Raw genomic sequence first — 21,855 nt, forward strand, 5'->3', positions numbered from 1 at the left:
AATCCAACATTAGGACTTCTTAATATTCATCCCATTAATCACTGTCCAATCCTCTAATCTATCTAGGTCCCTCTGGAAGGCCTCTTGTCCCTCAAGAGAGTCAACAGCACCTCCCAGTTTTGTACCATCATCAAACTTGCTAACGGTGCATTCAACTCAAAATCATTGACAAAAATATTGAAAAGGGCTGGCCCTTAAATTGAAACCTGAGGAACACCAGTGTATCCTCTCATCTCACAGTTGGATGACTTACCCAGAAGGATGCTGTGGGGGACAGTACCAAAAGCCTTATCAAAATCCATTAAAAAGCTACATCTACTGTAGTTAAGCCTGGGTTTTCAAGAAGGGTTAGAGATTTCTTAGCAAAGCTTCTTAAAAAGGAAAAGAAAAATGCAAGCCATTATAATACAAAATACAAAAACTTAAGAACTTGTTGAAAAAGGTAAGACACAAAAGGTAGAAATACAGTAGCTTTCCTAACATACAGTGAATATCAGTGAGAGTGCCTAAAGGACTTTATGTTGAGTGTTTACCTATCTGCTCCAAAGCCTGGGAGAAGAAAGGTTCAAGTGAGAAAAAGCCTGGGGAGAAAGGTTAGGTGGGTCAAGAAGGGAAACAGAGGGCACAAGTCAGAGCTCACCTTCTGCATGTTGGCACCAGCCATATGGTATGCTAGGAAGTTGTACCAGTACATGCAACCCTCTTGAGATGGAACAGGTGTATTAAGTTTGTAATATTTCTTGTACTGATTTACAATGTTTTTATGTAGCTCCTGCAATGTGAATCAAAACACTTAACTATCAGTTAACACTATACCAAGGTATGGATTAATTTCAGTATTGAGAAAGTATTAATTAATATTATACTGTATATAGTTTTGAGGAATTATATTACTATTATTTCTCAACTGTAGTACATCAACTAATAAAACAAGAAAAGCTTACTTTCCAAAACTGTACACTTTACCTAATTTATCATTTAAAACTTCTCCAGAAACATTCTCTGGATATCAAAAGACAGAAGAGCAAGCTGTTAACTTTCCTTCTCAGGCTGAGAACAGCTATCAAATCACACTACACATTAAATGTGGATAGCTGACAAAAAAGACCCTTACATATATAAATCTAAAGCAAGTGTAATAACTTGTCTTTTCTTCATATCTACTCTTTTTGCACTGTCCTTCAGAACAAATAAGTTTATTTGGTACAAGTTATAGGTCCTTTCTCTGCTAGTATTGCCTTAAATTGAAAATAGCATTTCTCTGTATTGAAGAAGAAACTTGTTATTCTGGTAGGGTCTTAATGCATTTGGAATTATCAGTGGGACATTCCATCCCCTGCTGCAAATGTCTTGACAGAAAAATTATGGATATAGAATCTTCTCTCAGTTTAGTTTCTTAGCTCCAAATGGAACCATCAGGAAATCAACCCACAGTTTCAAGTTGAAAATAAATTGTTTTAATTAGCCAGCATTAAATTTAACTGCATTGTGGACCTATTCTATGAACCTACTCTGGAGACCATTTAACAAAGCAACATTTTCTGAAGAATACCTAGTTTTGGAGAGTAAAGTGAATAGATCAGTCAATACCCTACCTGAAGCTGATTGCGATTCTTCTCTGTAAGAAAGTCAAGCTGAAGATCATGTAAATAATAACGAAATGACTTCCCATTACGATCACAGAACAACAGCGATTTGTTAACAAATTCCTGTAGTATATCTTCAACTTCTTCAGTTTCCATTTCCCAAAGAATACAGAGAACCTAAAAAAAGCACATTAAGACAGAAAAGAATCAGAACTAAGGGGAAATATGACATGCGTGAATATCATAACAGGCTACCAATTAGCTGACAACAAAACACATGCTAACAGGTATAGATATATTACCATTTGTAATATATTCAGTAACTTACCAATTGTTCCATACCAAACTACAGAACAGATAATACAAGTTAACCCATCTGTTGTCTATTTGTGCTGATTTATGGTGATCCTATCTTTTTGTTAAATAAGACAAATTTCACAAAGCAGTTTTTAAGTCTTTAGAGAGCTCAATTACAATCTAATTTACAAGCTGTATATGGAATGCACATTAAACTTCAACATTACGAATACATTCGGTCAGTTGCAATTTTTTTGTTTCACTACTGACAATAAAAGTCATGATGCAATAATGGACCTGACCTACCCCATCTAGCAATTACTATTAAGTTACATACAGTTACATAAGTTATACACAACAATTACAAATTATACAGATTCTTTAAAGTTATTTTTTGTACCTCACTAAAAATGCTGAGATTTTTACATAGCTGTTATTACCTTGGTAGGTACTTTAACATCTTTTGGGAGGATAGAGAGGTCTTTATAGTAGTCCTTGTAATTGTCATTCAGTTGCTCAACACTTATGGACATTGCTTCATCAAGGGCTTCATAATCGTAAGAAGAAGATTTTCTTATTCTTTTAAACTGCTTATTCTGCAGCTGTTTGAGATAGTACTCCCAGCGACTAGGAAAGTCTCTTAACAATGCACCTATCAAGGATATCACAAGAGGAGAACCTGAAGGAAAAGATTAAATTAATCTTAGAGGTTTCCAGGAACACAATCCCATGGTTAGTCAAGAGGCTGAATAAATCAGGTAATTTTCCCAATATGTTGATTAAGTTCTTGAGATGTAGAGAACAGAAAAACAAAACACGACATCTGAAAAGTCACCAAAATCAAGTGTAATAGGGGATCAGGGAGAAGGTACTCTGAAAAAAACTGCTTGAAAATGAATATGAAACACTCCTATTCAGTTAAAAAGTATTTACACAACATTTCTGTTTTACTTAAGGTGCACAGTATTAAAGCATGTTCACTCCTCCATTTTTAAGTCAACACCTAGTAGAAAAACATACATTCAGTGCTAAATGATATGTTTAAGAGTGGTAAGTATACCTTTGCATTCTCTTACAAGGCAGTTAGCTTGTTCTGGCAATTCTGATATTTTCATATTCACAAACAGGGATAAAATCTCCAGTCCTTTCTCATGTGCTAATCCACTTTCCACATGAACCTCGTATTTATTGCCTAGACATAGAAACATGGAAAACTTAAAAAAAAAAAAAACAAACCATAAAAAATCCAATGAAATTGAGAGTATTTTCCAAGCAAAATCTGGCACAAAGGACCTAGCTCATAATTTTTTGCAGTTTTTTTGTATGTTTAGTACTAAGAAGACTATAAATTCCACTATCAGAATCAAGTTTGCCTTATAGAGACAAAAAATTTAGACTATAATTAGAAATGCATTATGGGCACATTGTAGCACTGACTACTTAATAGTATAATCACCCTATAGCAGCAGTGTTGCAGAGGTTAATTTATCCTGTTGAGAATCATTGCACTCTTTAGTGTAGACATACAACTTTCAAGGTAACATATAACATTTTCTTCACAAAGAGCATAAAGTCTTACAGGGCAGAATTTCAAAACTTGTGCACAAGTTGACAGACAGATTCTATCAGAGTCTTTAAAAAAAAATTAACAGGATCAAATTGCAAACATATACACACAAAACCCGTGGTGCAGGACAGAAAGCTGTTCCTTACCTGCCACAGCATCTGTCACGCTCCTGTCCCTGCTGGTGATAAGAACCTGACATTGATTATCAAATGCTTTTAATACCCAGGAATCCCAAACGTCATCCAGGATCAAAAGAGATCTAATGCAAGAATAAATATTGCAGATTTCAGATCAGCTATTAGTGCTACAATACAGTACTACATCTTAATAATGAAAGAAAAATTTCAGAATTTACAATGCATCACTGAATAATTTTTTTTATATAAATATGTACATTATCTTATTCCTCTTATGAAGGAATTGTCTTGGATGCTGAGGTTCTTTTTACATAAGCAACATTTTATAGTGACTACCTATTCAAATCCTATGGATAGTCACATTTCTAGGTTACTATACAGAATCTCACTAGAATAATGTACCTGCCTGTATCTGACAGAAAAGTTACTCAAAACTGGTTTTAAAATGTTCCAAGGGAGTTAAGAAGTCAGAAGTATTGACTAGCAAGTAGATTTATGAAATGAAACAGCAGTTATTTGCATTCTGTGTGTCTTGTGGAGGAAAGTAAAGTTATTGAAACCAAATCTTACAACTTGTTTACATGTACTGCCCTTTTTTGGTCTCAAGGAATTTTCAAGCTACACCAGTCTCTAGTTAAATTGTCCAATTGTCACTGAAGCATGCCAAGACATTTTTCTTCAGCTAAATGATGCCCATGACATCAATGATTATAAATTAGGATTTTATTCTTTATGAAGGATACACATTATGCCACATTTTCAAAGTTGCATATGTCTTGGATACGCGTATCTCATTTTTGTACAGTTTCTCTATTAACACTTTTTGATAAATCAGAGGGTTTACAAGAATACTACCACAGCCATAACTGACTCAGTTTGTGGGACACAAATACAGTACTGTACTATACATCTACCACTAGCATCTATTTACCTTTCGATTTTTGCACACTTATCTGAACTTACTTATTCTTTTATCATATGTAAGTCAGTAATTTTGAAAATTTTAACAGGAATACCTATTAAAGAATTAAATTTCTAGAACTATTCATAGCTTCACCCTGAATAACACTTCCTAGTTATTTACAACAAAACAGGAAAAGGGGAAGCAAAAAGAGTTAGGAAGTTGGTATTAAAAACAAAAATACACACCAGAGAGACATGTAAGCACAACACAGACACCTTGGATGATTAGACCAAAGATAATCTGCGAAGTTTTATCAGTTAAAAAAATAGTGTTTTATTCCACTGACATCACCTGTGATATTTGCGTAGCATCAGCAAACGAAGACGATCTTTAGCCTCCTCAATGTTATGTGGTGGTCTTTGTGAAAGAGTGGAGTCATGTTCTAATCTACTGCAGAGATTCTGAAGTTTTATTAGGAGTCCCGCTTTGTCCTGTTTTCCAACAGAAACCCAGTGAACTCCTCCTGGAAAATAGCCTAACAAGAAAAGCAATATTAATCATGGTATACACTTAATATCAGAAATATTTAATAGCAGCTTACTATAGCAATCACTAACTCAATTTCAATTAAAATATCAAAGTTTACAGCCTATTGGAAACCAGCCTTACAACTTCACCATTAACACAGAAGGATGGTTCTACAAGACCACTATTTTTTAAAGAACAGGTTCTATAGGACAAGTTCCCACAGAGAATTCACACCATCACTGATGCTGTCACCCCTCCTCCCTATATGCCTTCCTGCCTATCCCTTTACAATCCCTGCCGCATCCACCTTCTAGTAGTCAGACTTAATGTTTACTTTTACAACTCTCTGCTACTGCAGGAGCTCAGAGTTTGATATGTGAATATTATCCCAAAACACTGAACAAAAAGGCATCTAGAAGAGTCAGCTGCAGCAGAGGATGCTGTCATCTCTACCCCTAGAGCAAGTTTTCTAATACTCAAGTCCCTCTTTCTCCTCAGTGTCCTATGGTGGGGGGAGAATAATCGTTAAGTGGTTTCATTTCTGATCTGCTTTAAGCTAAAGAGATACTAGTGTAATCAATCCACAAATGCTTGCCATTATAGGAATATATGCAAAAGTAAGAGAAAGATTTTTTAAACTCATGTAACAAGGAGAACAGTCTAAGGACTTAATGGGCAATGCCCAAAATTAGATGTGATGCTTCTACTCTCATAAGCCAAAGCAGATTTCAAAGTAAAGAGCTATTCCGAATCTTTTCTCATAAATTAATAAAAGACTTAGTGACCTAGAGCACTGAATGGTTATGAAAGCTGTAAGTTGCAAGGAAACATTTCAGAAGCACCTAAGGAATTTAGAAACCTAATTCCTAAATTACTTTCAAGATTACATATGATACTTCACTATGTATGTCCAACACACATACACCTGTAGCCATTTTTATAAAAAAATATACACGTTTTTCTAAAAGTACCTTCCAAGAGATGATGATCCCTTAAAGCTTCTGCTGTTAAGACAGTCTTCCCACAACCTGCCATTCCATAAACTGTGACCCAGCCCGGATCACTTCCCAAGCAGCACAGTTTCTGTTTAATAGCATCTACCAGTTCTGGCCGAGTGACAAAGACAACAGGTCTCTGTGGTACACCTCCTTCACAGAGAACTGTCTTAACTGAAATTAAAAAACAAGAAACATGAAAATATGAAGTAACTTCGAAACGTGATGCCTCTTCAAACCAAACCGAACAAATTCCCACCCCAACAACTCTATCCCCACCTCATGGCCCATACAAATGTTCTAAAAACTATTTGACTCACAGCACCAAATACTGAAAAAATACTGGTTTTTAGAAATAAATAACTCAACAGGCAACTAACCTCCCACTTACAGTAGTGTTCCAATTACTAACTACATGCAAGCCAAGCTAGTTACATCAATCCCTAGAAGTGAAAAGATAATTAACAACTCCAGTAGAAACTGTGGTAAACACAAGAGCTCTGCTATACCCCAAAACCAAGTCACTTTCTCAGCCAGAAGTTACTGACAATGGATGCAGCAGAAAAGAAAGCATGCTTTGTAAGGCTTTTACTTAGTCATTAACAACAGCACAGCATTGTGGTTTAAGCAAGACTTCCTTTCATTTAAGCTAAGATAGCACGACTTGCAACGGAGCAGGTAAAGCATAGCAGGAAAGAAAATGTGCACTTTATCACAAAGTGGCCATATGCAGTGCTGTATTATACTGATAAACTCTGGTACTTCTTACTTGGGTAATCAAAATTCCACATGCTTATGACACTTCTTAAAATGTAGCATGCCAGTAAATATGAGAGTTACTCATATGCAATTAGACAGCTCTTCCCACTAGAAACCACTAATTTAGTTCATGTCAGTCAAAGATGATACAGATGACAAAATAGGTAAAAGCTGGGAATTTATGTAGGGTAACTAAAACATCTGGTGGAGAGAATTAACAACCTAATAACTAGATCAGCTATTGGAATGAAGGCTGAGAGACTACAAACTATTCTTCAAGATAAGCGTCAAAATTTTGGAGGCTACAACTTTTTATGTTAAATTCAACTTTAATATATACGGTAAATCTTTCTTTCACATACAACAAAAATGTTACAATTTAGAGAAAATTGCAAAAGCTTCAGGTTTCCCTCTTTTAAAAAACACATTAATTATATTAACATTTTCCAGATAACCTACAAAAGTTATAACTGTTGTTAACTTGCCTGCCATATTAAATATATGAAATACAGAAAATATTACTACCACTACAACTACTATAACACCAAAACAAGTGAACACACCAACTACTCCTTTTTCATTGGAACAGGTATTACAGTCACTTAGCAAGGAATAAAAAAGGCAACTTGTCTTTACTTTCATGCACAGGGGTTGCTGTAGTTACACTGACCGTGTGAAGTCATTCCATCCATTGAACTCTTTCTGTTACCAGATGAGACGGCAGGGATGCCGTCCTGAAGAAGTGCAGCAAGATCACTGTATCCTTCATGAAGTAGTGCATTATAGAATGATCTATATGAATTATTATCTTTTGTAAGAATAATGTTTATTAGCATTGCTGCTCGCTCCTTCTGTGTATTCTAGGGAATAAAAAAAAAACACCCCCAAAAACAACAAAACATTAAAAGAGCTGTTATATAGAAATGAGAGACCTTAGAACTTGTCTAATCTATCACTGTCAATTATAGACTGTTCATAGTTCCAGAAACAGCCTTCAACTTGACCAAGCCCTTAACTCAGTACTATGAAGTGCAATAAAAACTGTATGCTAAGGATATGTTTAAGAATTTCCTGAATCCAGAAATGAGACAGGCAGAAATTACTATTTTTAGAACAATGATATAACACGTGAGTAGACTAGGAAGACAAAAAAAAATGGTGAGAGACAGTTCTACCTGTTGTTTTACTCTCTCCTCCTCCTGTAATGTTAGCACTTCGTCAGAAATCATATGATCCATAATATAGGAAGTCTTGATGTCTTTTTCCAATGCTTGGCGATTCATAAGTAAATAATTTTTACTCTTGATATCCATATTTCTTCAGTGTGAAAAAGAGAAAGGGAGGAAGTCAAGTTGGAAGCAGAACATAATTTACAAGTACAAGGAAAAAAAGTTTTAAAACAGCTATGAGTTCTCGTTTTGAACTCATAAAAAGTAGCACAGCATCTGCATTACTGGAAGACAGAGTAAATCTTCAGGCAAGCTCATTACAGACTGCAGAAAGCTAAAAAATTCAATTGTTTTTTTACCTTCTGCCTTGACAAAGAGACTTGTTTACCTGTTACATGAATTTAATCATACTGTTTATGACTCTGTATCTAGGTCAGCTAAACAGTACAGTAGCATCATTAAAACACTGGGAAAATCTAATACTCTTTTTCAACAGAATAAAAAAGGTGTATTAAAAGTTAAGTTGTAATAGCTCGCAAGCTACTGTGGATATTAACAGTATTCTTGAAACACTGTTTAGATGCCATATGCTATCATGTTTAATAAAACTATACAGCTTAGTGTTGCTGCAATTAATCTGGCTACAATATTTCTCTGCTCCATTTGGAGGCATATAAAGTGGGTATAAAAAGCATTTCAATCTTTAACCATTATTACACTCATAGTAAAACTTCTGTGCTCACCACATGAATGGCAGTTTTCATTAAAAAAGCAGATATGTTCTACTAATTCTGAAAAAAAGAAGAAAATCTGAGTCACTTTCCGCATTTCTGTAAGTTTACATTTATGAACACTTGCAGAACTAAAGAACGACAGCCTGTGCAGCCTAGTATTCTAGGAACTTCCTAAATGTCTCCATGAAAGAAATTTTCTCCCCACCCACTACATCCCTCAAATTTTTGAAGTCCTTGGATCATGTGAGTAAGACAACAGGATGAGAAAGATGACTGGTGTCATGGCTGACATCTCTGGGCAGAACTACAACAGAAAATAAAATTCCAGTAAACCAAATCCCATGAGATAAACTTGCTGTCTCCAAGTTCAGGACTTCATACAGGTACATTCACATCTTTACACATGATGGAAGATGAAGCACTAAACACTGACAGTGACTGAGCTACGCCTTCCTGGTCAGCGTTTCATGTATAACTATAAACTTGCAAAACTTGCATTCTTCCTCTCTGTCATTAAAAAACAAAAGTGCCTGAAGACAACAGGAGAAAACTATTGCCTACTACACAAAGGTCTCCTAGAAGTGATCAGCTGTGAGTCCCAAATGATCTTCCCGATCACACAATCCTGCACAATGACCAAAGGCTCCATAAGCAACTGCAAACTTCTCCACGGCGCAACTACAAAGCTGCCTGAAGAAGCGCTCACTTACTTCACTCCTTCCTTCAGCAGCCAGGTAGAACAGCTGCCTTTGGAGCAGCCCACGCCGGAGCGCCTTCTTTCGCCGTACTCATAGAATAATCTATTTTCACTGAGAATGATGTGATTAGGAAAGTCTTACACCCTCCCCTGGCCCCACCACACCGCTCAGGAGCGGGGACGGGGATGCTTCCCAGTCGAAAAAATGTCCAGGTTAAAAATAAATAACTACATGATAATTAAGCCACCAGTGAGGCAAATACAGAACGAAAGCACCACGTGAACAAAAACAAAGGCTTACCTCAGACCCAGACACGCCTCGCCATTACCAGCCGCAGGGAGAATGAAACAGAAACCAGAAAGCCCAAACCAACGCCCCGCCGGGACACGGAGCTCTGCCCGGCCGCTACCACAACCTGCCCCCGGGTCAGCCGTCTAAGGCACACAGCTCGGGGCCACAGGATGCAGGCAGCCTCAGTCCCACCCTACCTTGCTCGTCCCCTTACCCTCTCCGCAGACTCACCGAGCTGGCAGCGCAGCCGTCAGGACCCGCCAGCAACAACTTCTCGCCCCACAGCTGGGAAACAGCTCTCCCCGACTACTTCCTCCTTCCGGGCCCAGGGGTGGGATAAGGGCTGACTCGGCCCACTCACCTCCTAGGCGGTCGCCAGTAGCGCGGCCCCCGTCCCGCTCTGCGCGCCGGCGCAGAGCCTCGTCTGCTTCGACCGGCAGCGGGAGCGCGCCTGACGTGGCGAGAGTGGCTGGTCCGAACGGGTGAGGCTACAAGTGCTGGCCCGGGACAGAGGTGTGGCCGCGGAGTGTGCGAACTCGGTCACGGCAGGGTAGAACGGCCTCCTCCGCCCTGCAACTGGGGCCGGAGGAAGCCTCCAGGGTCCGGAGGGTGTCCGCGGTGGGCCAGGGTGCCCGGCTGCTGCGGGAGGGGGACGGCAGCTCGGAGCGCTGCAAGGCGGTGGTGCCGTGGGAAGAATGGTGGTACCGGGTTTTCTGCAGGTCTGCTCCTGGGCTGTGGGGCTTTCCTGGAGGGCTGGGGCAGAGGCAAAGCGGCAGTCAGTCTATTTCGGTGTCCTGGGCCGGGCGCAGGGAGGGCAAGAGGAGTATGGGAGACTGGGGAACGTTTGTGGGGAGCTCGTCCGTCCCCACTGCGCAGGGCTGCGCTCTGAAGTTGTCTTTAAGACTGCTGTGTTGGTCCTGTGTTAAACTGTTTCCCTATCTACCATTCAGATCTCTTTTAAATTTTAACTTCGTAATACGTGCTCTCAATCCCAAAGGTGTTTTAAATGTTATAAAACAATATTTTTGTTTGTTGTTTTCTTGGGGGGGCGAATGGAGAGAGCTAGAGGTGGTTTATTTCCTACAGTTCAAGCTCAGAGCACGCTTCCGAGTACTGTGACTTGCAAACAGCTCTAAGCTTCTTGCCCTGTGGCAAATTATATTTTAAACAATGCCTTTTACGCGTGTGTGTGATTATGTAAGTATCTCTAATGTTTACATAGTCGTATGTTGACAAGTGACAAAGTGGTGGCAGAAAGAAGCACAACGTTTTTGTTTCAGATTGTGCTAAGCCGAATCCACCAAGGTTCTGGTCTATTTTGAGCAGCATGGTGGAAGAATTAGACTTAAAAATTCATCTTCTGTATTTTTCTATTAACTGAAGTCTGGGGCTTTATGGATGACATGAAATCATTACAACAGATTTCAAAGTTAAAGTTTGATTTGCAATTCCATTTTTTTAAATGAGAAAGTTCATTTTCCCATTTAAAGTGGAGTAGGTAATAATTTTTTAAAATCTACAAGTAAAACAGGATAGTGAAATTGCTGATGAAATAGTGATGAAATTGTGACAGTAATCAACTATTAAAAAATATTCTTTCAGTCCTTGTGATTTTTAAATATATCTTGAAGACGGCTTACTGTACAATAGGTGACATTTCTGGAAAGGTAAAAATAGCTAATGTTTGAGAAGGCAGCTCAGTTTGAGAAAATATGGAAATGGTGCTATGTAGTATAGAAAACACTTCCACGGTGTCTTACGAAAGTATTATGACACTTCATAAAAGTTAATATAACTAGAAAACATAGTAAATACTGCAGAAAAAACTTTTTGGGGTGTATTTCCGTAACTAAAGGGCAAAATGTTATATTTGAGGATATTAAATAGTCCTCTTTGGTTTTGTTTTTTCCCTAGAACTCTTTTGCTTCTGCTTGTTTTAAAACACAAAATGTCTGAAGTTAAGCAAAGGAATAGAAATATTTCTTCATCCAAGAAAAATGAAAGGTCACAAAAGGCTGAGATGCAAAGTAACTTTGGGAAGCTGGTAAGTCCCAGGACCAGCAATACTTGGAGTTCCTTTTGGATGGACGCACAGACAAGCTTGAGCATGATTTCCCTTGCTGTCTGCCTGGTGCTGACCTGGTAGGTAACCTTCTAAATTGGATTTTAATGTTTTCTTTTGTATTCCATACTATTAAATCATGGGCAATTTGATTGGTTACATTTCTTAAAGTTAGAAAGATCAAGGAAGGAATGGCAGTATTCCCAAGTGTGGAAGCATCAGTGTATAGGAAGAAAGTATAGAAGCTCTATTTGTTCCATCATGTTGAAAGTTTAAAAGTTGTCTTGCTCATGAATTCTGAATACCTGCTTTGGAGACTACATCTAACTGTGAAGAGCAACTTAATCTGACAATAAGTACAACAAGGCTCATTTGGCAGGTATTAAATAATTCAACAGCAGAAGTGAACTATGGTTTTATGTAAATAATTTGCTCAGTAGGATGGTAAATTGTTCATCAGGTGGAGTCTTCAAATAAAAGTCAAATATCTTTGTAAAGGAGGTTTTAGAAGATCTTAGCAGCATCAGTACCTTAGTTCCATCAGAAACTGAGCTTCATACAGAAATGATGAAATTCTCAGAATTCTAGTGCAAGAAATTAGTCCCAATTATACATCATCTTCATTTTCAAATTGACATCTAAAATTTGTTCTTATTTTCTGCTTATATCTGATTTGCATGCATCTAACTATCGTTAACATTTTAGCTTTTACTAACTTAATCTGTATAGAATATTTTAGATCTTTTGAAGCTTTTAATTACTATTCAGCATACTAATAAATGCCAACATATGAAAGCACAAGTAATTTAAATAAACTCTATTGTTCTAGGTAAAATTGTTATTATGACTGTGAGGACCCCTCCATAGTCTACAATAAACCTTGTTTTGGGATTAACAACCCTCTAGCAAAATTCAGGGTTCTAGCATGTTTGTCTCACTTCTTTTTTAACTGGACAAAGTACTTTCATTTACTGTGAATTTAGGAACTTTCTAAGCTGTATCTAGAGTGTATATAAGGGACAGGATTGAGGTCTTTGCTGTCTTCAAAGCTAGCATCATCATAACAGTAGCTATACAAGCTTTGCTGCAGTGCACCTTATGGTCTTGGATGGTTGCAGTTAAATAACATTAGAGTTAACCAGCCTTTCTCAATCCAAAGGCTTCTGTGCGTGATTTTATGATGCTTTGCAAGAAAGTCCAAATTAACTTTTTGTATTTTATATCCATGTTAGATTAGGTTAAATAGCACTTTATCAATAACATGTATTGTAAGATAATGCATTATGAGCATGTAATGCCCTTCCTATGCCAGCGGTCTTATTGGACATTTTTCCTGTTTGAATGGCATACAGTATAAGAACAAAGCACATCTATGGCTGTTGCCTTATTTTTCTACTCCTATGGGGAGTGTGTGTGTGTGTGTGTATTGAAGACAGATGAACTTCATTAAATCCTACTTTGCTTTTTTCCACTCATGTATTGATCTAGCAAATTCTGTGAACACAAATCCCTGCAGTAAGAGATTGCTGTGAATCAGGTCCTAGAACACTTAATATATGCTACTTCTGTAATTCTCTTTACTATTTGTTTACTTACACTTTGCAGGTTCCTGTTTCAGCAGTCAGGTCAATTTGCTGGTATGGAAAAAAAGTATAATTTCTTACAGCAAGAAGCTGAAAAATTCCTGGATGTGGAAAATAAAGTTAACTTAATTTCTGGAAAGGTAAGCATTAACAACTTAATTGGATAACCTCTGGATAACAATATGCTATAGTTTTACTTATTTTTATTTAGGTAAACTTAAGTGACTGTCTTTAAATAAATTTTCATAATGTATTCTACTTAACTGTGAATAGGCCTTAGAGAGTATTTCATGTGACTAAATGTGTCAATCTATACCATTGTTCAAGTATGTGAATATAGTGGTTGTATCTCAGTGTTGAGACACTAAACTATTTTCAAAAACTTCATTTATGCACATACTTCATTCTACCAGTACTGTTCTGTGTGTAATTCTAAGATACACAGTTTTGAAGAAAATGTATAGGAATTTTTATGTAGTAGACCTTCATAATAACATGACGACATAATGAAGTGATAGAAATAATTTGTATTTCTATTTTATTTTCTTATCTGCTTACCACATTAGCAAGTGGAAAACTTGGGCTGGCTGCTGAATTATTTCGCAGATAATGATGGGAGAACAGCGTGCCTTATGCCAGTGAAGTTGTTTTAGTTACTGAGCTTGTAGTGATATCATTTATACATGATATGATCTGGTTAGGTTATTTATATACTATATTTCACATTGCATGATGTTGTGTGGTATTTACATAATATATTTTACAAAACGATAACAAAAAAAACCCATGGAAAAATAAGGGATTGACAACAAAGAAAATGGTGTGTATTTTATAGAAATTTAACAACAAACATACTTTTCTGTAACTTCTTCATGCAATTAATCAGCAGTATTTCAAAGTTGAAGCATGAAAACAAATCACATAGGAACTTTGTAACAAGTAACGTGACTTCTAAGGGTCTTTATTCTCTGTTAAATGCAAATGGTTTTCTATCTTACTTTCATGCAGTAGACATGGACATTGTTTTCTGTTACAAATGCAGCTTGAGTCTTCTGAAAGTATCATACGAGCAGCTGCCTTGCCTGTCTCTGTGAGGACTGAGTTTGAGCAGGAAATATCTTCTCTTCATAACATCATAAATGATATTCAGAACAATGAGCAGACTCTCTCTCTGAAGCTGCAGAATATTAATGAAAAGTTCCAAAATGTTACAAATTCCTGGAGAAGAAGCTTGAATCAAATGAACACTAACACCAGTGGCTTAAAATCAGAAGTGAAATCCATACATACAGGAGTTACTTCCCAAATTAATGAAGTTGACCAAAGAATTAAATCCCTTTCAGAAAGAGTAAGAGATTTGGAAGACAGTACAGCCAGAAATATGAAAACACTAAAAAGGCAAGAAGATGATGAATTCTCTAGAGTTGAGCAAAAGTTGGACTCGCATGCAGAGGCAGTTGAAAAACTAGAACAACAACAGAATAGTCTGACAGCCAAGGGCAGAGACCTGCATCAGAAACTTGCAAGCTATGAACCTAAAATTGAAGAGTGCAAGACCCATCTGCCAGCAATTGAAAATGCTATTCACTCTATTCTTAGATTATCAAGTGAACTGCTAAGTATGGAGAAAAAGATACGTGACTTGACAATACAGCTATATACTGTGGAAAAGGATGTGTTGAAATCCATTTCTGATACGGTGGCCATGCAAAAGGTTCTTGAAGGCATACAGTACAATAACAGCATATTGAAAATGCAGGGTAAAATACTGGGTTTAGAAGAAGTCATGCATGACATAAAAGTGTCTTCAAAAGAAATAACTTTGGAAAGGTGTAACTTAGAAAATGACCAGAATGGGGATAAGTGAATTGGGATTTAAGGCCTTCATTGCTGAAAAAGCACTTTATAATAAATAATGTGACTCCAACATATGTTAAGGATAGCTGAAATATTGTCATTAATTTAAATAGGCATTAGATTAGATTGAAAGGCAAACTTTTTATAAAGAGCGAGAAATATTTTTTTTAAGGAGAAAGGTGTTTCATCTTAAGGATTATTTTAGTTTATTTATTAAATGTTCGTTTTTATTACAAAGGAATTAGAAGCAAAATATTTAGTGATAAAGGGGGAGAAAGAAGTCAAAACTGAATACATCCGATTACAATTTATGTTCAGTTTTCACTGCTTATTTTTTTATATTGTTACTTTTTGTATTATATTCCATGGACAATTATATTACCATGAACAATTAAGTTCTTATTTCTAGTCAGATATATATGAACTTTGTTTTTAATGTATTATATGCCATAATGTTTTTGTGCTTATAATACAGACTTCTCAATGTCAGAGTTGTTACTGGGATCCACATATTTTGTTATGTGGAGGAATGCACCAAGTACATTTCTAACAGCTACAGCTTAGATACAACAGTATGACAGAAAGCAAGCACCCCTTATGGAGAAATTTGTCTTCTACTGGTATTTATAAGCACAGGGTTACATAGCAGCTGGTGTTATCATTCATTTCTTTCACCCTTTGCAAATACCCTCCTCAGACCTCATTTCCATCTTTTTCAGACTTCCTGAAATCACTGGCATACTTCTGTTCTGCCACTGAAGTAGTTGAACTGCATGTAAACTGAAGTTCTTATTTACAGATCTTCCTGTTAGGTGGTTCTTCCAGCATTTAATTGGAAAGTTTGGTGTGATCAGTCACTGAGTTTGTTGGGGCTTTTTGCTTGTTTGTTTGGTATTTGTGAATTAAGATTGTTTTTTCTGGTACTGTTAGAAACAACTTGTAACTTTTGCAGAATGGTCTCTGTTAGACATTATGTGACATGTCTGGTATTGCTTTGCATTTCAAAGGGGAAAAAAACCTCAACAGTGTCACTGACAATGGTTCCCAGAGTTTGGTGAACCAAGGGCTGCAGGAGCAATTAATGAAAGCCATAGAGTTATGTATTTTGGGGCTGGCAGTATCTAATTTATCCACAGACCTATTACATCTGCTTACACAGGACACAATACTATCTAATGTGCCTGATAGCTGTTCACTGAAACTTAGATCTCAAGACCAGCTTGAAATTGTGTCTACAGATATCTGGCTTGATAATTTCATACTTCTGAACTCAGGAAAGTAGATTCCTTAGTAGACAGTATGAACACACATTATTTGAATTAAGTAGGCTAAAGTTAAATTATTCTGGCTTTGTACATTCATCTATCCAAACCCTATTGAAATCTTCACTACAGTTAATGTTGCCCACTCCGGAGACTATTAAGCCAGAACTTCTCAATGTTATAAAATCTATTAGTTTCACATACTTATTACTTATGTACAGATTTGTTTCTGTTTATAGTCGTATTCAAATAAAATATATTGCAGTTAATCACCCTGTCCTTGTGCATAATCTAATTCAGTATAAATTGTTTCTTTTTCAAATTCTACAGACTTATTGGGGATTGAACAGGAGTGTGTCACTCGGGTATTTTCCTTTCTTCCTCTCAAATTTGAAACCAGTAGTTAAAAAAATCACAAATAAGTGAAGTAGAAAATGCTGCTAAAAATCCAGCTATGAGTATCCCCTCCTTATCACAGCTTTCATGGAGGGTTTTTCTATGAAGTATTTTTGTGTCTTATTTTAGACAAAAGAGAACCATGGCTAATTCCTTCAGCTTTTCCTTCTGTGACCACCATGTTCAAAATAAATATAATGATTACAAAAATAAAACCACATCAATTAATTATGGTCCATGATTTTTGGATAAAAGAATTTTAAAGTAGTCATCTTTCCGAAATGTTTCTGAACTATCTTTCTATGTGTGTCTTTCTAGATCACAGTTGTCACAGGCTTAATACAAAAGATATCCATAAATCAGAAGATTGCATTTGATGATCTGTGATTTCAGAGGTCATGCTGGAAAGTCATATAGTGCCTTCCTCTAATGGTTGTTGTAATAGAAAAAGTAATAACATCTGCATTTGTTATGTATACTGAAAAAAAAACTTTTTTTTTGTGTTGCAATGTTAAGTTTCCCACAGATGGGGTTTGCATTCAGCTTCAATATCAGATTAGTAAAATACTGTATTAGATACAGCTTCAATTTTGATATAGGTTAAGCTACAAATCTTGTAAAATATTTTTGCTTGTATTCCTTTAGTGTGAAAAGACTTGGAACCTAATGGAACACCTGGAAGATCTTCAAGTAATTTCTCACATTAAGCATCTGCAGGAAGATATTTATACAATGAAAATATGGTCTAACAGCATAATTAAAAAACAAGAAGAACTGCAGAAGAATTTAACAGCCCTTTTTCATGCAATTTCAAGTGTTGAAGAGAACGCAGCTTCTGTAACAAAAAACCTAACTTTGACCATTGTGGCGGTAAAAACTGACATAAGGCGCATTTCAGGCCTAGTTTCAGATACTACTGCACTGACAGAATCTTTGCAAACACTAGAAGATAAAGTAGAAAAAGGTGAAAAGAAGACAGTAAAGAACATAGGGGACCTGCTTAGCAGTAGCATTGACCGAAGTACTAACCTACAAAGCTTGGCATCCAGTAACGCAAGAAGAATTGAGCAAATTCAGACAGTGCTGTCTGACTTAAGGAGTGATTTTAACAAGCATTCAGACAGACTTCTGAATCTCGAAGCTGACAGAGCAAAAGTTCTGAAGACAGTTACTTTTGCAAATGATTTAAAACCCAAGATGTACAAACTTAAAAAGGATTTTCCCATCTTGGAGCAGTTCATAAATGACCTAACGCTGAGAATAGGAAGATTAGTGGAGGATGTGTTAAGGCGGGGGAAGGAAATTGCTTTACTGAATGAGAAACTGGCCAATCTAACAGGAGTTCAAACAGAGATCAAAGTTATAAAAGGTGATATAACCAAGATTTCAGACATGAATTGATCACAGTGAAATGCAGCTGTCTAAAGAATAGCAGTTTGAGGAATGTTTGCTCCATCTTGTGTAGTACTTGGAAGACAGTGTTTAAAGGCTTCATTTAGAAGCACACCAAAACTGAACTAAAGATTTGTCCTCTTCCTCTGAAAAGGACAGTCATACTGATTTCAAGGGATAAACTATAATGTGAGCAAAAGCCACATGTTTCTGTACATGTATTTGTCTTTCTGAAGGGTGTCAGGTGCTACATTTAATAAAATGCTTGTTTTGTACAATAAAATAATTTAAAAGTATAAAATCTTGTTCTTAAAGAGCTTTCTTTCATGAAGAAAGCAGGACCCAAACCAAGCAAATCTTCAGCTTTCCTTTCTTGCTCCAAAGGAATTAATAAAAATGTGGTTTCCATATGGAGTTAGTCAAATTGCAGTAGCAATTTAAAAGTTGTCCTCTGTTATGCCTTTAAAATGCAAGTTTCTGGGGGGATGCTTTGAAAGACCTACTAGTGCTTTTTCCCACTGTTAAGGTTTCTGTTCAGGAATCCTAATGTTAATTATGCACTGTTTCTTAGCCTGTGAAATACTATAGCAAGCAGCAGAATTAGCAAAGAGAAACTACCGTCTCAAAAGGTTAGACTGATCTGAGCTATGGGCAGTGTTCCTGTGATGAAGAGCAAGAGTTTAAGAGATCCGAGTCATTTGAAAATGTGGTAGGCTGTAGACTGAAGTAACAAGATAATGGGAATGGATTTAGCAGAGAAAAGGGAGAAAGGTGGATTGAACAGGAATAAAAGTAATTATAACAATTAGAAGTACAGCAATTCAGAAAATCCCTATAAATTATATCAGTAAGTACAAGCATACAGTACAGCTTTTGTAATTTCTCACCAGTTGGTCATACCTGAGCATTGTGCAGCTACTAGACTCCTGATTGTACAGAAGCTACAACCATTCCTCTTCCTCACTACTATTCTTAGAAGGCAGGTGGTTAGTAATTTCCCATAATCTGCACAGGTATTACAAAACTCTATTTGCCCTTCAAGCACACACCTCCAGTGTTCTAAAAAACAAGTTTCAGAGTAGCTTTGTTAATTATACAGGTCTAAGGATGAAGGCAAAGCTCTTTCTATGGCAGAAAACATGAGGCAGAGTGTTATGTATTTTACTATTACATTTAAAGCAGGCTGCTCACCTTGCCTCCTTGGTTTAGCATTGTCAGTGGCAGGGAAGAGCATCAGCTCAGTAGAGTTGCAACCCCTTACTCAGTTCATGTCTAGGGGCGCAATTTTATTAAGTGATTAGTAAAACATGATTTTCTTCAGTGATTAAGAGATTCAGACAATAATGGAAATTACAGCTATGACACTTAAAACGTTTCACCCCATGCAGCCGAACCTGTTGTGATACTCAGGACATCTTTTGCTTTCTAACTTGGTATGCAGGTATAGAACTGGCCAATAACAGCCTTGCCAGCAACTCACAAAGGGAACAAACAAAATAATCACCCCAGCAACAGCAATTAGGTGATCAGTGCTGAAAAACAATATGAGCAAAGTAATCCAAACACATTCAAATCTACTTTTAAACACCAGAACATCAGCTCAGCCAAGAAGTTTTCTACTAGCAACATCCTCCTCCCACATCACTCGGAGTTACAGAAATCATATCCTGTAACAAGGCCATATAGCTACTAAACTTAACTACTCAAGGTACTTGGATTTGCTATAAAAAAGCAGGATGTTTATTGTTTTCACTGTGAACTACATAATTTCTGTGTAGAAATGTAAGTGAATTACAACTCTTTGTATTATTACAGCCTGTTTTAAAATGATATGCAACAAACATTTCAGCAGGTATCAGAACATTTGATCTGTAATACAACCTGGTACAGACAGGGAGATGGAGTTGTTACTCCAAATTTATATAAACATTATGCTTTAAACCAGAAAGCTGATCTCAGCTCCAGTAATAGCAAGAAAGGATGTTTTGATGTTTTCTCCTTCATACAACAATATACACAAGCAGCATATACATAAGCCATGTTTTACAAAGCACTTTGGGATGTGACTGGTCTGGAGTTTTCCAAAATCAAAATGGAGTGCTCCTCAATACAGAACTTCCCCTGCAATGTCCACCAAAAGCACCACAGCTCCCACACCCCACCTGCTCAACTTTCAGAAGACACACCGTGCATTTTGTATAAAGCAGTTATAAAGTTGACCTTTTAAATGCATTTTAATACTGCAGTTTTCCCACTGAAGCTTTTTTAAAATACCGGTGGGTTGACCCTCTAGGTGATAAAGTGTATGTTAAACCTCTTCATCACCAGCATCCAAACAAGCCCATGGCTGAACATCAATGAAGTCAGAGAATTTCCTTGCAGCTGCTTTCTCTTTTGTGTTTTCCATGTAACTCAGCATTAAAAGTAGCATTATTTTCCCTTTCTCAGTTACAGAAGGGGAACAGCCAGCTGCCCCTTGTACTCTTATCTCAGATTTACCTTGATAAAATTATCTGAGCAGCTTTGAAAAGATAGTTTCAGGTCTACCCTCAAGCAATGAGTAAATGGATTTCAGATTCTCCAATTACTTCATACTTACTGCACATTACTGTATTTAAAATGGACGCACAAAAGATCCAATTCTAGAGAAAAACTGCACGATTTCACTCCAGAATGACAAGGCTTGAGAAATGTAGATTTATCATTGAATTACCTGACAATCAGACTACTGCAGCTGCATGAACCAAGTTCATCTCTGTTCTCTGCCAGCCTTAAAGTTTGACAGAAGTATTTCACTTTCCCAGGAATAAAAGAAACTTGAGATGATTTCCAGAAAAAAAAAAAGCCGCACAGGATAAAACACTCCTTTAAAGAAACTCTGATATTTGGCACACAAAAACAATACTGTTTTTTTTCTACCAAGTTAAACTAAATATGAAAGTTAACTTCAAAAGCTGATTTAATACCAATGGGCTTGACTGATACAAGGTCAAGTCATAGTTACCACACTTCTCCAAGGAAGCTTTTATGTAACAGACTATTAAATGCTCCTAACTTCAAAGCTTCCCACCCTCAATGAGGCTGAGATGTACATACTTGTATCATGAAATACATTTAATTCAGCACCAAACTTCTTGTACAAATGGTTAATTTCAATTTACAAGATTTGACTTTGCTGTTTAATGCAGTTAGATACCAACCACTCTAATAAAGTGTCTAGTATTATGGTGACAAGGAAATAGAGCAGTTTTAGGCTTTTTTCAGTATTTTGCAAGGTAGTAATTCAAAATAAGGCTCAACTTGCTTATTTAGCATTAACCATCCAAAATCTTGGAAGTTGGAGGGATTTCCCAGAGGGTAAGAAGCTCAACACTAGGTAAAACAGTAGCAGGAATACCAGATTCCAGCTAGATGCAACGGTCAATACTCACGCTACTCCAGTGTCACCTGCTTTAATTGTTCTTTTGACTCTGAAAGATACAAGAAGCAGCAGCAGTGCAACGCACATGAATGTCAAGCTCAGTAGCGTCAGCTCACGTGCCGAAAGGCAGCATATCCAAGTTTTGCACAAAAGACACTTGAGCTCCAGCTCTACCAAGCAAACAAAGTAGTGCTGGTTATGGTGAACCCTTTATATA

At 36.8% G+C, this 21,855-nt stretch overlaps 2 protein-coding genes across 4 annotated transcripts in view; one reads left to right on the plus strand and one right to left on the minus strand.

Annotated features, from left to right (window-relative positions):
• Positions 1 to 8,086, minus strand: part of APAF1 (apoptotic peptidase activating factor 1) — a 29,920-nt gene extending 21,834 nt beyond the window's left edge. The window contains exons 1-9 of one of the 2 annotated variants that reach the window (XM_034063233.1): positions 7,949 to 8,086; positions 7,444 to 7,633; positions 5,991 to 6,188; positions 4,843 to 5,026; positions 3,597 to 3,709; positions 2,944 to 3,075; positions 2,324 to 2,562; positions 1,596 to 1,763; positions 641 to 772 (exon numbers count right to left, since the gene is read on the minus strand). In XM_034063233.1, the coding sequence (XP_033919124.1) occupies positions 641 to 772; positions 1,596 to 1,763; positions 2,324 to 2,562; positions 2,944 to 3,075; positions 3,597 to 3,709; positions 4,843 to 5,026; positions 5,991 to 6,188; positions 7,444 to 7,633; positions 7,949 to 8,086 (1,494 nt within the window). Of the gene's footprint in view, positions 1 to 640; positions 793 to 1,595; positions 1,764 to 2,323; positions 2,563 to 2,943; positions 3,076 to 3,596; positions 3,710 to 4,842; positions 5,027 to 5,990; positions 6,189 to 7,443; positions 7,634 to 7,948 lie in introns of those variants that run through there. The other variant, XM_034063234.1, reaches the window with a different exon arrangement.
• A 3,498-nt stretch (positions 8,087 to 11,584) lies between these two features.
• On the plus strand, positions 11,585 to 18,503 carry IKBIP (IKBKB interacting protein). 2 transcript variants are annotated; one of them, XM_034063214.1, is made up of 3 exons: positions 11,585 to 11,807; positions 13,333 to 13,450; positions 17,471 to 18,503. In XM_034063214.1, the coding sequence occupies exons 1-3, from the start codon at positions 11,614 to 11,616 to the stop codon at positions 18,224 to 18,226; spliced, it is 1,068 nt and encodes a 355-aa protein (XP_033919105.1). In that variant the 5' UTR covers positions 11,585 to 11,613; the 3' UTR covers positions 18,227 to 18,503. The 2 variants fall into 2 exon arrangements, with proteins under 2 accessions (XP_033919105.1, XP_033919104.1); XM_034063213.1 differs by lacking the exon at positions 17,471 to 18,503 and adding an exon at positions 14,353 to 16,698.
• The last annotated feature ends 3,352 nt before the right edge of the window (positions 18,504 to 21,855 follow it).

This window comes from Melopsittacus undulatus, chromosome 5 (assembly GCF_012275295.1).
Source record: "Melopsittacus undulatus isolate bMelUnd1 chromosome 5, bMelUnd1.mat.Z, whole genome shotgun sequence".
In the NCBI taxonomy this organism is placed as follows: domain Eukaryota; kingdom Metazoa; phylum Chordata; class Aves; order Psittaciformes; family Psittaculidae; genus Melopsittacus; species Melopsittacus undulatus.